General features: G+C 45.1%; 1 protein-coding gene across 2 annotated transcripts in view; it reads left to right on the top strand.

The window, feature by feature from the left end:
* The window catches only part of Hsf2bp (heat shock transcription factor 2 binding protein), a 78,467-nt gene that overhangs the window by 37,230 nt on the left and 23,321 nt on the right, over positions 1-17,916 (top strand). For both annotated transcript variants that reach the window (XM_052164507.1, XM_052164508.1), the window contains exon 7: positions 6,757-6,860. In XM_052164507.1, coding sequence (XP_052020467.1) covers positions 6,757-6,860 — 104 coding nt within the window. The remainder of the gene's footprint in view (positions 1-6,756; positions 6,861-17,916) is intronic.

Raw genomic sequence — 17,916 nt, 5'->3', positions numbered from 1 at the left:
TTGGACTTACATTAGTCACAGTGTTGGACATCATCATTACTGCCCTTCCCCACAGTGCTGCCTTCTCTGTCTGCATGTCTGTAGTGTGGTTCCCTTTCCTGTTTCTTGGTATAGCCCAGAGCTGTCTTCTGAGGTCATTTTCATCTTTTTTGAAATTCTTTCAAGTTTTTTCAAGTTAAGGTTTGTTTTGGGGGACAATTCTCTTGAGATTTCTTTTGAATTATTTACTGGAAATATTTTTTGATGGGTTTTTAATTCTTCGGTTGCAGTGATTTTTTTCAGTTCCCTTGAAAAGCACACATTGCCTGTTCTCTGGCATCTATCTTTTTTAAAAAAACCTTTGTGTATAATGTGTGTGGACAGTGTATGTGCATGCTCATGTGTGTGGACGGAGGCAAGCATATTATAATATGTAGAGGCCTCAAGTGCTATTCTTTGTCTTCACCTGGTTTGAGACAGGGTGTCTTTTTTTTCTTTCTGTTGTGTATGAGACTGGCCCATGCATTTAGAGATTTTGTTGTGTCTGTCTCTCCTCTCCCTGTAGGAATGATGGGATTGCAGATTTGTTGTTGCATAGGGAGCCTACGAACAGACCAAAGTGCAGATACTATCAAAGTCCAACTTGAAGAACTAATGAGTTTTATTGAGGGCACTTACAGGAATACAGGTTACTTATAGGAGCAGAAATGACTCAAAGGCAGTTGTATCACAAGAGCCACTCCATCGTGTGTGCCTGTACACTGTACAGTCTGCAGGCACTCACCAGCAAGGAGAATGCCCTTTCCAGGCCGTTGAGTTGGGCTGAGCCTCTTCCAGGCAACTTAGCCACTCTATTTCTTCTAGGTAGTTTGGCTGCTCTTGCTTCTTCCACGAGGCTGAGCTGGTTTCAGAGTCATCTTTGCAGCTTGTTTTGTCTGAGAGTGACTCTCAGCACGCTGAATGTTTATGTACTCTTGGGGAAGAAAGGGGCCTAGGGAATCTGGCTAGTTTTGAGGACCTGCTGGAGCTCTTTTGAATTATTTGCTTCCTGTCTTAATAGGCTTCCCTGTAGGATAGGAGTGTCTTACTCAGTACTCCCCAAATATCCTGTCTTTTCACCTCCTTGTAAACATCATGTTCTAGAATATCCTGTTCTCTCCTTTTCCTTTTACATCCTATACCCTTTTAAAAAATTACTTTATTTCAGAGAGATCTATCTGCTTCTGCTCTACTTCTTGATCCACCTCCTGTGTATTAAGAAGTTTCCCTCCAAGTTGGAAGGTAAACTTGGTAAACCGCTGCACAGAACTCATGTACTACCATGTCTAGCCTTGTGTGGAGTATAGAGATCCAAACACTGGCCTTTGGCTTGCACAGTGAGTGGTTACCATTTGAGCCAATTGAGCCCCAGCCCTGGCCTTTGATGCTGAGAGTCCAGCTTTGGGATATTTCTGGTGGATAGTATCATTTACTCTGACTCTGTGGTTAGATTGTGATTGGTGTATATCTGTCTACATCTATTCTAATCTGAATGCTATTTCCTCATTTCTTAAAAAGTCTGTCTTACTTTTTTGAAACACTGTTTTTCTTTTGTGTTTTGGGGGCTCTTTCATGGAGTACTGATTTGCAGGCAGTTGTACTTCAGCTACTCTCATTTATCTTTTTTTTGTTGTTGTTTTGCCTTGTTTTGTTTGTTTCTCCTTTTCATGTGTCTAGGTCTTGGAATTTAGTGTTTATTTTTAGGATGATTTTATTTTTTTTAAATGATTATGCATCTGTGGTGGACATGTGCACATGAGTACTGGTGTCTGTGGAGTCTAGAAGAGAATACTGGATCCCTTGCAGCTACATGTGATGGTAAGCCATTTTACCTGAGTGCTGGGAACTGAGCCAGGTCCTCTGCAAGAGCAGCCAGTGTTCATAACTGTTGAGCCATCTCTCTAGTATTCATGTTTTAAAGTGGAAATTTCTGATTTCTTTGGAGACTCAGGTTATAATGATGTTTTGCTGGGCAGACAGGTGAAAGAATATTTTGCAGAAGCAGACATGTAAAAGGACACAAGTTTTAGAAGGAATATAAATATGGCTCCACAGACAGTGGGAGCTCGAGGATTGGTTTGCTGTACTCTGCCCTGCTAGTCTTCGTGAGGACACACATGCATTGGTTTGTCTTACATTGTGTTGCTGAGCTTTGCTTGTGGTGACATCATAGAAACTCACCAAAGAACTTCTTGTGAGATTCCTGAGGCTTCTTGTAACTTTTATGAACTCAGGCTGAGCCCTTTTGGTTTCTCCTGGATTGAACTGCCCCTGCTGATTTGTGTGTGGTGTCTGCCAAGTAGACTGGACTGCAGCTGCTGCTTTGTGTTTGGTATTTGCTAGTAGACTGGACTGAGAACAGTCAGGATTGGAATTGCCTCGAAGAACTGTTTCTACTTCACTGTATATTAATAATTTTTCTTGTCCATTACCTCTGGTGAGTGGTAGGCTAGAGGGGAGGTTGAACCCTTGTTAAAGTAGGCTGTGAAAATTATATGCCTATAATAGTTTTCATTTTTATAAGGCTTGCTAAGGAGATTTTTTTCATTTTGTGTGTGTGTGTGTGTGTGTGTGTGTACCTGTTTGTGTGTACTCATACTCATGTGTCTAGGAAGGATAAGTTGATGTTGGCTGTCTTCCTCACCTGCCCTTTATGGTTATGTTATATTTTTATGTGAGGGCTTGGCATTGAGCTCAGGTTCTTGTATTTGTGTAGCAAGCACATAACTGACTGAGACGTTTCCCCGGCCTAGGTTCTACTTGTTTTGTTTTACCTGGTGATTCATAATAGTAGCCCTAGCTTCTTGGTCATGTTTTAGTTTCTCGTCATTTTTAATGCTGGACATTAGTGGTGCACACCTTTAATCACAACACTCAGGAAGCAGAGGCAGGCTGACTTCTTGTAAATTGAAGGTTAGTCTGGTCTGGGTTTCTAGTTCCATGCTACCCAGAACTACAGAGTGAGGCTTTTTTTTTTTTTAAAAAAAACAAGACAGATCAAAAACAAAACCAGGAAATAACAAAGTTTTTTTTCTACCTAGTCAGCATATCTGTCTTCTGTTCTGGGGTTAATACCTCTAATGAATGAAAATTATTTGGTTCTGGCTCCGCCACCGCTCCTACGCTGGCCGTTACTTGTTCAGTCTTGGTGTTTCTTGCACAGTGCAGTAGTTTGGGATGCAAACTCACGTCTGTTAGGGCTATGTCTGTGCTTCTCGGAAGTCCAGGAAGAGTGGGAATCTCCCCATTCTGGCTGACTGTATATTGTCATTGGTTTGAGCGTTTAAGGCTTGCTGACAGTATGAGTTCATGCCAGGCTTGAAAGTTTGTTCTTTTTTGCTTCTCAGAGGGTCTCTGGCTGTATCTGTGTCTGCCTGGGGCTTTCTCTCTGTCTCCCCACGTGAAGGCACTGTAATGGAAACTCTCAGCTTCTGGAGCCTGAACGGTCTGTGCTTGCCTCCCACTTTGGACTGGATCAAAGAGATGTTCCTTTAATTCCTTGCAAGCTCATTGGCAATTTTAAAATGAAGTCTTGCCATTAAAGAATTCGGGCAAAAAGAAATAGGCACTGCAGTGCTCAAGTTCATATGGATGTATGTGCCGGTGTCAAAATGTTCTACATAAAATTACAAAATATCCCCCTCACCCGGGAAAGCCTTGGCATGCTAGGTAGTACTCTTCCACTGAAGTACACTCCAGCTGTTACCCAGCTTGTGTGTGTTTCTATGGTATCTGTATGGAATACAGGCATGTACATGCTATAAAGCATGTGTAGCTATGTGAATGTGAGCATGTACATGCCATGGCACATATGCAGAGGTCATGGAATAGCTCAGGTGTCCAGCCTCCCCCTCTATCGTTTTGAGACTGGGTCTCTTGTATGCTACTGTGGTTTCCTGGTTAGCTGGCCTAAGAGCTTCCAGGGATTCTCTGCCTTTACTTCCCATTCTGCTACAGGAGCACTGAGATTATAGATGTGCTCCATGACATCTAGCTTTATGTAAGTTCTGGGGATTTGAACTATGTTCTTGGTGCTTGTGTGACAAGCACATTTCTTTGGGAAACCATCTCCAAGCCTGCTATCTGGCCTTTTTTATTACTCAGCAATATGAAGAATCTGGGAGTCTCCAGATTATATAGCACTCCAAGAAACTAAAGGGCTATAGTTTATAGCTTCTAATGGACACTTAACTTGCCAGTTATTCAGAACAGCATGTAAAATCCTGTTTTGCTGTGGCCATTGCCTTGTTGGTTGTTCAGATGGTGGGTCATGATAGATTGGGATCTTCACACTGTGCACTGTGCCTTCTGGCCTGGCCTAGATGACGTCACATGTCACATACTGTCATAGTAACTTTTCTACTGTGTTAATAAAACACCATGACCCAGGCATCTTATAAAGGGAAGGATTTATTTGGGCCTATGGTTCCAGAGGGAAAAGGGACCATCACTGCAGGGAGCATGGAAACAGGAAAGCAGGCATGGTGAGTAAGCCTCATCTGAGAGCTCACATCTTAACCCACAAACAGGAAGCAAAGAACACACTAGGAGTCCTTTGAACCCGGCAAGCCCACACCAGTGACGCACTTCCTCCAAACAAGGCAGTGGTTCCTAATCCATCCCAAACAGTTTCATCTCATTCTGGGAATGAGATATTCAAACATGTGAACCCAGGAGATGAGCTGTTCTCATTCAAACAAGTACATTATACTCTCTGGCTCCCATTGGCCATATCATTATATAAAAGGCTTTTAGTCCAACTTCAAAAGTCCCTAAAAGTCTTAGTCGAACACTGTTTAAAAGTCCAAAGTTCAAAATCTCTTCTGAGACTCAAGGCAAAAATAAAAGCAAATTTATATACTTATATTAATATGCAATGGTACAGAATAAACATTACTGTTCTAGAATGGAGGAATAGGGGCCTAGTTAGGAAATGCTAGATCAAATTGAAACGGAAACCCAGCAGGGCATACTTCTTGTAGCTCCATCTCTAATGTCAAAGAGCTTAGTTAGGTGTCTCTCTTCCTGCTAGCTTTGCTGCCTGTAGCACTCCTCTTGCTCAGGGGCTGGTTCCATCTCCTGCCTGTCGCTCTCCTTGGCAGATAGATCCTCATGGCTCTGACATCTCCATATGTTGGGTCCTCCAATGCAATCCAGGCTTCACTTTTATAGTTTCCCATGATGACCTTTGAGGGCCTCCATGCAGGGAGTCTCCTGACACATGCCTGACCTAAGCAGCCATCTGTAACCACAGGAAGACTTCATGATCTCTGTACTGGTGTGTCCCTCATGACAGGAAAGTTAGCAGCACAGATGGCACTGCCAAGTCTGACTGCCAGCGTGGGGTGAACCTTGTCCTCTAGAACCGTGCTTGCAGCAGTTTTGATTTGTTACTGCTTTTTAGGAGCAGAAAATTCCTCAGGCCTTTTCCTTTCACAAGTTAGAAGCTTATCTGAGTAGAATCGTGCCCTGAGGACATCCTCCCTTTATTCCAGTGTGATTCAGCCTTCTTAATCTTCTCATCTCTTTCAACACAAGCTTTGGCTCCAAAATTTCCCTCATTTTTCTTCAAACTATGCTTTTGTATTTCTCTTTGCCCTGCTTGTTTTTACCCCCCATAGTAGACCTTCATAAGTGATTACTAATAAGCATATGACAGAGTCAGTAACAGGCTGCCTTGAAATCTCCTCTACTAAAGACATTACTTTTCAGATTAGCCTCAGCCAGGTTCTTAGAATGAGAACCATTTTTGCTCAGGTAGCTAAAAATGGTCTCTAGCCTGGTTGCTGACAGTGTTTCCCTGCAAAGCCTCTTGGGCCTGACCTCCACAGTCCTTGTTGCACTCAGAACTGGCTTCCAGGCTCCTGCTAGCTCTGCTTACAACAATCGGCCATTTTTCTAGTCCAGAACTTCAAGCCTTCCATGTCCTCCAAACCCACATGGTCAAATCTGGCACTGCAGACAGTCCACTCTGGTGTCACCTATGTTTGAGTTACTGTCTGTTGCTGTGATATAGCAGCATGACCAAGGCAGCTTATAAAAGGAGCTGGAGTTGTGGTCCCAGAGGGATGAGAGTCCATCACCATCAAGGTGGGGAGCATGGCAGCAGGCAGACAGGCATGGCAGTGCAGCCTAAGCCGAGAGCTCACATCATCCCATCCACAGGAAGTAGACTGCTCACTGGGAATGCCACAAGTCCTTTGAAACCGCAAAGCCTATTCCCAGTGAGATACGGCCTCCAACAAGGCCATTTCTTCTAATTCTTCCCAGATAGTTCCACCACCTGGGGACCAGGTAGTCAAACCTGTGAGCCCAGGAAACACTCCCACTCAGGCTACTATGCACTCAGGATTAAACCTATGATTAGATTTTAGATGGCTTCAACCTCAAGAACACAGTACACTTAAGAACTGAGGGCTGCCTGAGTACAAATGCAGGCTTGCTACTACAAGGGCTGAGGCATTGAGCTGTGAGGTTTCCCATGAGACTCTCTGCCTGTAGTTTGATGCACAGGAGGTGATGTCACAATGCTACTGCTAAAGCTTCCCATTCTCTTACAGCTTTCTGAGGATGAAACCATTAAATATATCTTCCACTTTGTAAATGCTCTACCCAGATGTCATCGTTGGACATCTGAGCTGTAAAAATGTCTAGGTCCTTTAGAGTAGGAGATGAATTTAAGGTGAAATATAATATGGATAGCCCAGCATATCAACACTATATTCTTTTATATTTCAGTCTAATGCTGATGTCCCTGTATAATGTGAGCATCAATTCAAAAGGCTTGAAATACATCAGCGAGAGTCCTGGATTTATCCCTTTGCTGTGGTGGCTTTTGAGTGGTAAGGAGTCCTCTGATATGTTCTTCTGTGGTCATGTGCTCTACCTCCATAGCTGCAGGAGCTATCGGTGTGTTAGGAAGCAGGAGCCGTTATCTTAGATGTTTACCCTTTGAAAATGACTTACCAGAGCAGTTTGCCAAGTTACAGTTTCTCTGTGCTGGGTGGCTTCTGGGAATGGAGGAGGACACTCTCACAGTGGCAGTGCTCTAGTCTGGGCACTCTCAGATAACTGGCTTCTCAGTGCCTGTCCCTGCTCTTCCCCCAAATGACTTCCAAGTTTAGAAAACCATCTGGTGTGTCAGTTTGATAGTTATTTTTCTTAAATATTGTTTTTAGTTTAGTTGTGACCTTTGACATGAAGATCATTTTATGAAACTAACATGCTCCTTCTCTGGAAGCAGAATAGTAGGTAGTGGACACGGAGGAAGTCCAGAAGTCTAGACAAAGTGAGATAGGAGACACCCAAGTTCTGTATGGATGTAACTTCAGAGCCGTAAATAAATAAAACTTACCTTACTGATGCCTTTCTTGTTGATCTTTACCACTAGTTTAGCCTAAAGTCTTGTCCCAATTTCACCATAATTGTAAAGCCTAAAAAGTATATATATGATTCAAATATTCAAGTGACAAAAATGAATTTTTCATTTTTTCTTTTTCTTTTTTTTTTTTTTTTTTGGTTTTTTTCGAGGCAGGGTTTCTCTGTATAGCCCTGGCTGTCCTGGAACTCACTCTGTAGACCAGGCTGGCCTCGAACTCAGAAATCCGCCTGCCTCTGCCTCCCAGAGTGCTGGGATTACAGGCGTGCGCCACCACCGCCCAGCTTCATTTTTTCATAACACAATCTGTTTTTGAACTTTACTCTTGATGTGAAAACTTTCTGATAGTTTTATTGAGATCCAATAACTACATATATCTTAAATGAAAAACTGATCATTTGCATATAAATATCTACCTATAAAATCATTACCATAGTCAAGGCCCCTTCCCCTCCCTCCCAGCTGCCTCTCACTCTCCAGAGAGCTGCTCACCTCTTTTCTACACTGTAGTTCAGTGTCTGTTTTCTACAGCGATTGTATCTTACTAGTGCACTGCTTCCCATTACACACTGCTCCATCGTGCAGAGAGCCTTTTGGGTTGTTTCCAGCTTTGACATGTTACAGACACAGATGCTGGAGTCTCCTTGTCCAGGTCTTTGCATGAAGATGTGCTGGCATTTCTCTTGGGTATCTCCTGACCCAGAGTGGCTGGGTCGGATGGAAGATGTGCACTCATGTTTTCAAACTGCCAACTGTTCTGCCATTCATGTCTCCAGCAGAGAACACAACATCAGCTGGTTGTCGTCATAGTTCTTGGTCTGCTTGTCCCATTTAGGTTTAGATATTCCGGAAGGGATGCCTTGGTACCACAGTGTTTCATTATTACTAGTGGTGATTGACTGAAGAAAAGAAATAAAAAGAAGGATTGGCCACCCTTAGGTATGGTGGAGGAGAAGGTGGAGGAGATATGAAAGAGAACATACTAGCCAGAGGCAGAAACATTGGGAGAATCTAGAGTGAGCATGACCCTGAGCTGGGCCATTGTGAAGAGAGGCAAGAGAGGAGAGTCTGGAGACCAAGAGGCCAAGCAAAAAGGACAAAGGCTAAAAATAGGACCAATATAGCCAAAGTGCTGGATTATATAGGGAAGGGCAGCGTAGGGAAGAGCAGCTCGGCCCAGTCCTTGGGCTGGAGAATATTGGGGATTTGGTATGCCAGCCAGGACCCTGTAACAGGTGGGGACTGAGGGATATTGGGGAAACCTAGTGGCCAGGGTCTGATTGGACATGTTGACTAGTCATCCTAACCATTTGTTCTGAGTTTGAGACCTAAGTGCTAAACATCTTTGAATGTGCTTCAAATCAATCTTGATGGTGTTGTCATCTTTTTTTTTTTTTTTTTTTTTTTTTTTGATTTGGTTTTTTCGAGACAGGGTTTCCCTGTATAGCTCTGGCTGTCCTGGAACTCACTTTGTAGACCAGGCTGGCCTCGAACTCAGAAATCCACCTGCCTCTGCCTCCCAGAGTGCTGGGATTATAGGCGTGAGCCACCATCGCCCAGCTTGTGTTGTTATCTTAAGCACATAAATCCTCCAGCTGTATTCTTTTTTCCAAGTTGTTTTGGCTGTTTCTAAGCCCTCTGACATGGATTTGCCACTTAATAACTTGTCACTTAATATAAAAAGAAGCCCTTTTAGAAAGGGAGTCTGTTGACTCCGTAGTTCATTTAGGGGAACATCCACACATTAGCAATAGTGAGTTCCAGGCCAGGAGCCCAGGTATGTGGGGTTTCTGTGTGTCTGTATGTCCTAGGGACAGGGTAAACAGACCTCCTTGGCTTCTGGCCACCTTTTGAAGCATGTATGGAGCGAACACCCTTGCAGTGGGTACAGATCTATTCCCTCCGTCTAGAACAGAAAGTGTTTGGAATGAAGACATTTAACTCCAGGGCACAAGCCAGGCACACTATTAACCCATGTGAAGAGATGTTGCTTCTCTGAGCTTTGTGCTGAGATGCAGTTTATGTCATATGCATAATCTGTGGCATTGGGCCTTGAACCCACACAAGCAAGGATACTCTGGCTGTACTTATGAGTAAGAAGTTTTGTCTCAGACAGAGTGTATCTTCTGTTAGCATCCTTTAAAATGTAGCTTGACAACCTACTAGTAGGGTGAAACTCTAGGCCTTCCACACCTTAAGAGCTGGTTGAGTGGGCTTTAAAGAAAACCACATGCCCAAGGATTAGATACTCAACTAAATAGCTTTGTTTTCTCTTGAAGATGCATCACAGAATCAGGTGATCTCTGGACTTCGAGTTAGTGTGCAGGTCCTTTAGCCTGGAGGAGATGGTTAGGGAGAAGACAATCGAAGAGGAAGTCCAATAGCTCTGCTGCTCTGCATGACCACACAGATGTACTGCGGTTTGTTGTTGTCAGTTCTCAATGAGGCAAGCATTCCTGCCTGCTCTCAGATGAGGGGACCAAGTGGCTTGCTGGGCGCTAGCAGCTGTGGGGCAATGGAGCTGGGTCTGAACACTGATTGCCTGTTGTATGGCCCTGTCCCCACGAAAGCTGCTCTACAGGCACTGGTCAGAGCTATAAACTGTTAGAATTGGCTTTACTTGGTTTTGCAGAGACTTTTGCTTTTAAACAGCATGCCTGGTTCTGTTTACTCCAACCTGCACTAGTGACCCTCTAGTAGCCTTTATGAGGTATTAGCTTGCTTACGAAGGAAGAGTCTAGGTTAAGCATTCTCGGAGGCCCTAACTGTGCTAGTCTAGAAGTGTTTGTAGGGTGCGTGAGAACCTCAGTGCTTCAAGTAAGTTTATACTTCTCTGTTGGGCATGCTCTGTGGTTGGTAGACTCTTGCCTTGATTTTGTGTCACAGACTCAATGGAATGGTTTCTAAGGTATCTTTTCTATGTGTGCGTGGGCGTTGGTGTGCGTGGGTATCTCCATGTCTTTTGAGACAAAGCTTCTTTGTTTAATAGCCTTGGCTGTCCTGGAACTTTGTAGACTAGGCTGGCCTTAAACTCACAGAAATCTGCCTGCCTCCGCCTCCCGAGTGCTGGGATTAAAGGCATTCAATACCATACACCAGCTCTTCCAAGGTATCTTAAAGTACCACTTTGCTTCTGGGGCTGTTGGACTTCCCTGGATTTCTTGTCCTTGAAAACAAAGCTGGCTCTTTGAACATAACAAGCACAGCCCAAACCTTGAGCTCTATTGCAAGCTTATCTCATTTGATAACTTTAAACTTGTTCCTTTTACAGTCGAACAAGACATGCTAGACTCAAGTCCCAGATGATTAACCCCTGAGTTATATACGCTCTGTTTTATGTTGCTCTGATTTTAATGTTTTAGAATTTAATGTGTTTTAAGGTTTGTTGTTGTTGTTGTTGTTGTTGTTGTTGTTGGTATTTTTGCTGCTGCTGCTGCACCTGGGACTCCAGGCGTGCTCAGCAAGTCTGCTCCTGAGCTGTTTTCCCCAGCTCGACCCTGAAAATTCGAAAGCTGAGAATATGTTTTATCATGAAGCAGGGAAACAGGATGGTGTTGGCTGCTTGGGAGACTGTGATGTTTGTGCTTTCTGCCTATGTGGCTGCTCTCAGGACCCGACTTCTGACCTTAGGCCAGGGAATAATTTGAAGACTGGCTGCCTGTGCTCTTCTACCAGTAGGGAGATTCAGTTTGTGAGATGTATTCAGTTTTGCTCAGAATCTCTAATGCTTTTTGAAAGATCTGAAGCCAGGAGCTTTGCTAACTCTTAGAAATCAGTTTCTGCTTTATCATATAACCCCTGTCCTGGAGCTTGTTGTCTTTAAAGAGCACAGCTCTTTACTGCATGGAGGTGGGAATTGAAGCTTTCTTACTGGTAAACCAATTTAATCTGTTGAATTCACTTCTCTGCTGTGTACAGTGGAAATCCACCTCAGAGTCTTACACCTAATGCGGTAGGTGCCAGCGCTCTCTCTCTTATTTCTGAAGTAAGGATCTTATGCTGCAAGGGAAGCTCATTTCCTTCTTCTTTGCTTGACCTAAGCAGTTGCTTCTGAGTTTCTGAACCCTGTGCTTCAGAAACCGGAACCAGTTGTTGCTGTGCCCGTCTCTGGAAAGTGCTCTCTGGAAAGTCTCGTCTCCTTCCTTCCAACCTGCTGGGTTTCAGTTTCTTTCATTTGTTCATCTCCATTGCTGCCTTTTTTCCCAGGCTGGGTCAGATTCTTCACATTCCTCTTAAGCCACAGAACTGGCAGAGAACTCTAGCAAATAGCTGAAGAGGACAATGTGTATTGGGGTGGTGACCACATGTTATGCAACCGCTACTGCAGGCTAGTGTCAGGATCCCACCGTGGCTGCGGTGCTGCATTCCCTGGATACACGGCCGATGTGCGCATGGCATTCACACCCATCTGACAGCAACTTGGCTGTCTCGAGTGATCTGAAGCACGGCCAGCTTTACAGACCTGTGTTTTCAGCTCAGACTTTCTCCAGAGCTCTAGACTCAGAGTCAGCTCTGTTTGATGAATCCACAGGCACACTGAATAGACATTCACATCCAGTGTTTACACCAAACTCCCAGTCTTTTCCACACCAGCCCTAACCACAGTCTACCCAGTCTCAGTGAATCAAAACTTTCCTTCCCAACTTATCAGCCTGTTTAACCCCCCTCCCCTCCAGCAACTCTTGATTTCTTTTTATCTGTCATACCAAGATCTAGTCTGTTTGGAGGACTGCTGACTGTGCTTTCAAAACATACCTAGGAGTAGCATAGCAGCTGCCACTTCCTCCCTGTCCTGACCCACCATCACCTCACATGGGAGACCCCTGCAGGTCTTGTGGCCCAACCTTCAGTCCTTGAGTTGGGAGCCAGGAGTAGGAGGGAACAGGCCACTGGCCAGCTTTCTTTCTTGAACCGAGAACTAAGAGAGAAAATGTTGTTGAAAATGCTGCTTTGGTTTACTAGAACAGTGACTTGCACTAAAGTGTGAAGCTGAAGTGGACAGAGGTCGGCTGAGAACCGCTAGTTCTGCAGCCGGGGTTTGCTTCTAGCTAGTGAGCTGCCTCAGTTTACTCTGCTGGGATTAGAGGTATGAATGTCAGTATAACTCAACTCCCTTATCACACTTGACTTTCAGATCTTGTGGCCCAGTGCTGAGAGTACAGGAGATTAAAGCCTAAGTTTGAATCTCAGTAATAACTTAATAGAGAACTCCCAAGAGTACTTAGTAGAGATGTTCCCCTAACCCTGATCCTCAGGAAAATGTATCTCTGCAACCTGTGAATGGAGTGGAGTGGAGGAAAAGTCTCTATCAACAATGAATAGCCATAAGTTGAAGGCTCACTTCCGTCTACTGCCCGGACCCTGTGGTGTCAGTCTGTATGTCACCCTGACTATGCCACTGTATCACACAATTGTTAGACATTCTCACACACTTGGGAGGACGTTTGGAGATGACATTAACTTTGCAATTAGTACTGACTGGTGCAGTGTGCTCTGCCCAGTCAGATGGAGGCCTGAGCAGGACACAAAGACTGGCTTCCTGAGCTGCATTATGGCCCTTTCCTTCCTCACTAGAAAGCTTATGCTAGCCTGTAAGTCTAATGGCTTCTGACGGGAGCGGTGTGTTGTTTCTCCTGGGTCTCCATTTGCTGACTGTGATTTGGTACGGAGCAGCCTTCATTACTGTATACTGTTGTTTAGAGTTGCTTTTGTTAACTTCTGCTGTTCATTTGCTAATCCAGTCACTCATCCATCCTCACATCTTTTTGGCTGCATTTGTCTGGAGAACAATTGAGAAAAAAAGTTTCCAGAAGAGCTTTTTACTTCAGTTAAATCCTTAATGAATTCTTAAACTATCCTTCCAGGATTAAAAAAAAATCCTTTATTTGAGATGATAATATAATTACATAATTTCCTCCCTCCCTTTCCTTCATCTTAATCCCTCCCATTTATCCTTCCTGTTCTCTTTCAAATTCAAGGCCTCTTTTAAAAAATTAATTATTGTTATATACAATGTTAACTTGTTTTTAGGGCTGACCATTTGGTTTTTGACCAGTTGGGCTGTTCTTCCTGGGGAAGACTATTCTCTCGACCCTCATTGTTCCTTAGTTACTGGTAGGTAGTCCCTTTGTGGTGTGGAAGCCTCTTGGGCTTCCCCGAGCCACCTTGGCATTCCTGTCATGTCTGCTGTTCTCTTGTTCACTTATTTTTAAGCAGTCGTGCTGGTGAGACTTTATGGCTGTAGCTTCTGGCACTCCTATGGATACAATCTTATACCAAACTCTCTAGTCCTCTGCCTCTTACAATCTCCAATATCCTCTTCTGACTCCTGCATACACTACACACATGTGGTATACACATACATACTCTCTCTCTCACACACACACACACACACATATAAAATAAAAATAATGAACAATTATTTAAAAAAGTAAGCCACCTATTAACCCTTGAAGCAGGTGGATAAAAGGTAAAAGCCTTTAAAGAATCATCCTGGGCTGATAGTTGTCCCTCAGAACAGTAGTGTGATTTCTTACTAGGAGAAAAGCTAACTGCCAGCTAGGATCTCTATACTCTTTCTCTCTTGTGTTAGTTACCTTCCTTGTTGTCACAGAATGCCTCATGTAAAAGACTTAAAGTGAAGGAAGATTTTTTTGTTTTTGTTTTTTGGATTTGGTTTTTTCGAGACAGGGTTTCTCTGTGTAGCCCTGACTGTCCTGGAACTCACTCTGTAGACCAGGCTGGCCTTGAACTCAGAAATCTGCCTGCCTCTGCTTCCCAGAGTGCTGGGATTACATGCGTGAGCCACCACCACCCAGCTGTGAAGGAAGATTTATCAAGCTCATAGTTTCAGACTTTTTAGTTCTTCCTGACTGGGAGGGGTGGCAGAGTAACTCCCAAAATGCTAGACAGGAAGCGGGGAGAAGAAGGGACTAGGGCTTCGACATATCTGTTAGAGACATAGTCACAGTGATCAACTTGCTCCAGCTAGGCCCTAACTCTTAAAATTCTTGCTGCCCCTCCACCTGTCCTTCAGCCACCCGGGAATACATAAGCCTGTAAGGGAGTCAGATCGTAACCCTACCAGACATCTTTCAAGAACACTTTAGACAAAACAAACAACCTTCAGCCTGTCAGCCATAAGTGATTGGGAGCAATGGACAGTCCTAAGGGATGTGCTTTGGGACGTGTGTGGTCTTGGATGGGAGGTGTGAAACACACAGGACAGTGATCAGAGACAGTGGCAGATGTTATGCTTGAGTGATAGCATGTCGTCTCAAGAAAAACTGTGGAAAGTGTCAGAAAGGACTTGGTGATAGGGAGCTTTCAGCATTCCACCGGCAGTGATTGACAGATCAGTGTTACCAAAACTCAGCAGGGATGTGAAGAATTTGCCTGCTGAATACACAGCACACTGTGTCCAGCTAGAGAATGTCTGTGCTTTCCTGAACACACGGTCACCCACCAGATAGAGTTGGCAAGTTTATTGACTGTACATCAGGGAGGCTCCACAGATACCAGAGAGCCAGAGTCCCATGGAGAGTCTTCTTAGTGCAGAGCAGAGCAGAGGAGGCTGAAGTCCGTGAACCGCCGCCTGCAGACCAAAGGGAGAGAGAGAGAGGCGGTCACAGGACGCCGGATGCTTTGGGATTAAATGAGAGTATTACAGCCAAATGGATGAGCTGATTTAAGTCTCTCTCTCTCTCTCTCTCTCTCTCTCTCTCTCTCTCTCTCTCTCTCTCTCTCTCCCCCTCCCTCCCTCCCTCCCTCCCTCCCTCCCTCTCTCTCTCTCTGTGTGTGTGTGTATGTGTGTGCAATGACATGTCAGAGAATAACCCTCAGGAATCAGTTTTTCCTTCCACTGGGGATGGAGCTCAGGTTTTCAAGTCTCTGCGGCAAGCACCTTTACCCTACCAGTTCAGTGAGATTTATTTAAATTAGTATTTAGTAGAAGGTTTAAGTGCTTATACTCGTAGGGACATATTGGGGGGTGGTGAGATGGCTCATTGGGCAAAAGTACTTGTCACCAAGCTTGAGGGCCCACATGTCCCTGCGAGTTCTCTCATTTTGTTGTATCATGTGCCCTTCCAATGAACAAATGAATGTAGTAAGAATTTTGAAAAAGAACTTAAAAAATTGAAGCAAGTTGAAGCAAAAAGAAAAAGCAAAAGGGAACAAGCAGGCGGGCAGAAGATGTGCAGAGGTCTGCCTGCCACGTGCCCACCGCAGCAGGAACCGCTAAATGCGCAAGTCTGTTGTGGAGAGGTGGGAGAGGAAGAGAAGCAGCTGGGCTGAGCACCGTGAGCAGAGCTGACCTGGAGACGTGAGGGTGGGAGGGACAGCCTGGCGGGAGTAGCCTGCCCTGCCACAAGCAACCGTAGTGAAGTCCTGGCCACTGAGAGCCATGTCTGGGGCTCTTACCACCGCCAAAGGTCATGCAGATATCCCCAGTCTGGGCCACCAGCTGGAACCATGTTGATGCCAAAGGGCTCTGCCGAGATGGCCCTGCCCTCATAGGCTGAGGCACTAAGGAGATGGCCCCACTCCTCGCCTGCTGCAGCACTTGGAAGAGTGGACCCTGCATCATGCCTGGGTAGCACAGTGGAGCTGGGCCTGGTGTCAGGGACACTGGCCAGCTGGCCTCAGGAGTGTGAGGGTAGGACCTTGTCTACTATGTGGTGGCATGGGTGAGGGAGCGATAGTCTCTTCCCCAATCTCTAGCTGTCTGTTGCTGGAGGGAGAGCTGGCCTCAGGTCATGAGAGTGGGAGAATTGTTGCTGTCCCTCACCTGCCGCAGCACTCAGGCTATGAGAACTGGAGAGCTGGCCCTGCGAGTATAGGTGTGGCAAAGCTGGCAGGCTGACCAGCTCAGCTTGCACACGGCTGTGACTTAGCCCAGCCCAACGTCTACCCCATTGATGAACTGTTTGGAGCTGGTCCTGTGGATCCAGAGCGGTAAGATCTCTATGGCACAGGACAATGTCATCATAGCTGAGAAGAATCCAGATGAGAATCCAGTATTGATGGCACAGCAAAAGCCAGAGGCCTCGAACCAGACAAGTGACTCATTGCAGTGAACATTTGCAAGTAAAGATGTGTGGACAAAAGAGTATACTGTGGGACACACTGTGATATACTACAGCTTCCAAGATAAGATTTAGTTTATTTTGTGAAGAAGGTTGCAAGGGAAATATGAAAGGATGTGGAGATGAGTGGGATTGTGGTGCTTCCAGGTAGGTCCAACAACAGATCTGAGAGGAGGAGAAAGATTAGCACATTTAAGGTTAGTCAGTAGCTGGGCTAGAGAGTTGATTCAGAAGTTAGGAGCCCTGACTGTTCTTTCAGAGAACCCACCTGCAATTCCCAGTATTCATATGGCAGCTAATAACTATCAATAAGTCCAGTTCCAGGAGATCTAATCCCCTGTGATGATTAGTACTATCAACTTGACAGGTTATAGAATGATCTAGGAGACAAAAACCGTGGGTGTAACTCTGAGGGAATTTTTAGACTGAGCCTCGGAGGGAATTGGACTAAATGTGTGTAGCAACGTCTGTGTGGGCTGGGTCTCTGACTTAGTAAAGGAGACATGGAATCCAGTACCAGGGTTCAGGGTCTTGTCTCCTAAGCTGGAGACAATGTGTCCATTCGCCTCTTCTTCCATTAGCCACAGACAGTGAGTCAGAGAAATCCCGCCTTCCCACACTGCTCATGACAGCTAGTGGATCACAGCAAGAACGTTCAGGAATTTAGAGCCGGTAGCAGTCTTTCTTTTAAAGTGTGTATGTGTATGATGTGTGTATGTGTGTGGTGGGGGTGGGGTAAGGTGCATATGGAAATCAGAGGACAACGTAGGAATCAGTTCTCCTTCTGACTCTCATGGTTACAAGGATCAAACTTGTCAAACTCAGGTCCCCAGGCTTGACTGCTGGGCCATCGAGTTGCCTCCTCCTCTGTCTGTCTTAACAATCTCAGTATGAGACATTGACTGGGGTCCTGTTCACTGCCAGAAATGGTTTGTAGAGCAAGGAGCTAAGAAGCATCTTGGCCTTTGTGAGTTTCAAAGCTGCTGGCAACTAGACTACCATCTCCACCTGGAATATCTTCTTGGTCCTGAGGGAATCAGACCACCTATCACCTCAAGGCTTCTCTGAAACGAGAGCATGTGGAGTTAGAGAGAGGAACTCAGAAAGGATGGCTGTTGTCCTCAGCACACCCTACCACGTGGCCCTCAGTTCCTCCTCAGTCTCCTGCCACACAGTGCCTCCTCCCCAGTCTGTCTGTCTGTGCTCCCTGCTTCTCAGCTGTGTACCCATGTCAGGGTTCCACCATTGTGACCCAACAGGTGGATTTCGTAGTGTTTCGTAGTGTTTGGGGGTCACATACAGATGGCCTGGGCTCTAGTTTTGTATCTTACCCTCTGGGCCTCTTCTCGTGTACATTTTCCAGGCTCCATGATGTTAAGGCAGCACCACTCATACTTTCTTGTGGGGAGGCTTCAGTTCCTGTGGAGCACTTCA

Source organism: Apodemus sylvaticus, chromosome 19, assembly GCF_947179515.1.
Source record: "Apodemus sylvaticus chromosome 19, mApoSyl1.1, whole genome shotgun sequence".
Classification (NCBI taxonomy): Eukaryota; Metazoa; Chordata; class Mammalia; order Rodentia; family Muridae; genus Apodemus; species Apodemus sylvaticus.
Note: the sequence above shows the minus strand (reverse complement) of the source record. Positions and strands in the feature narration are given on the sequence as shown.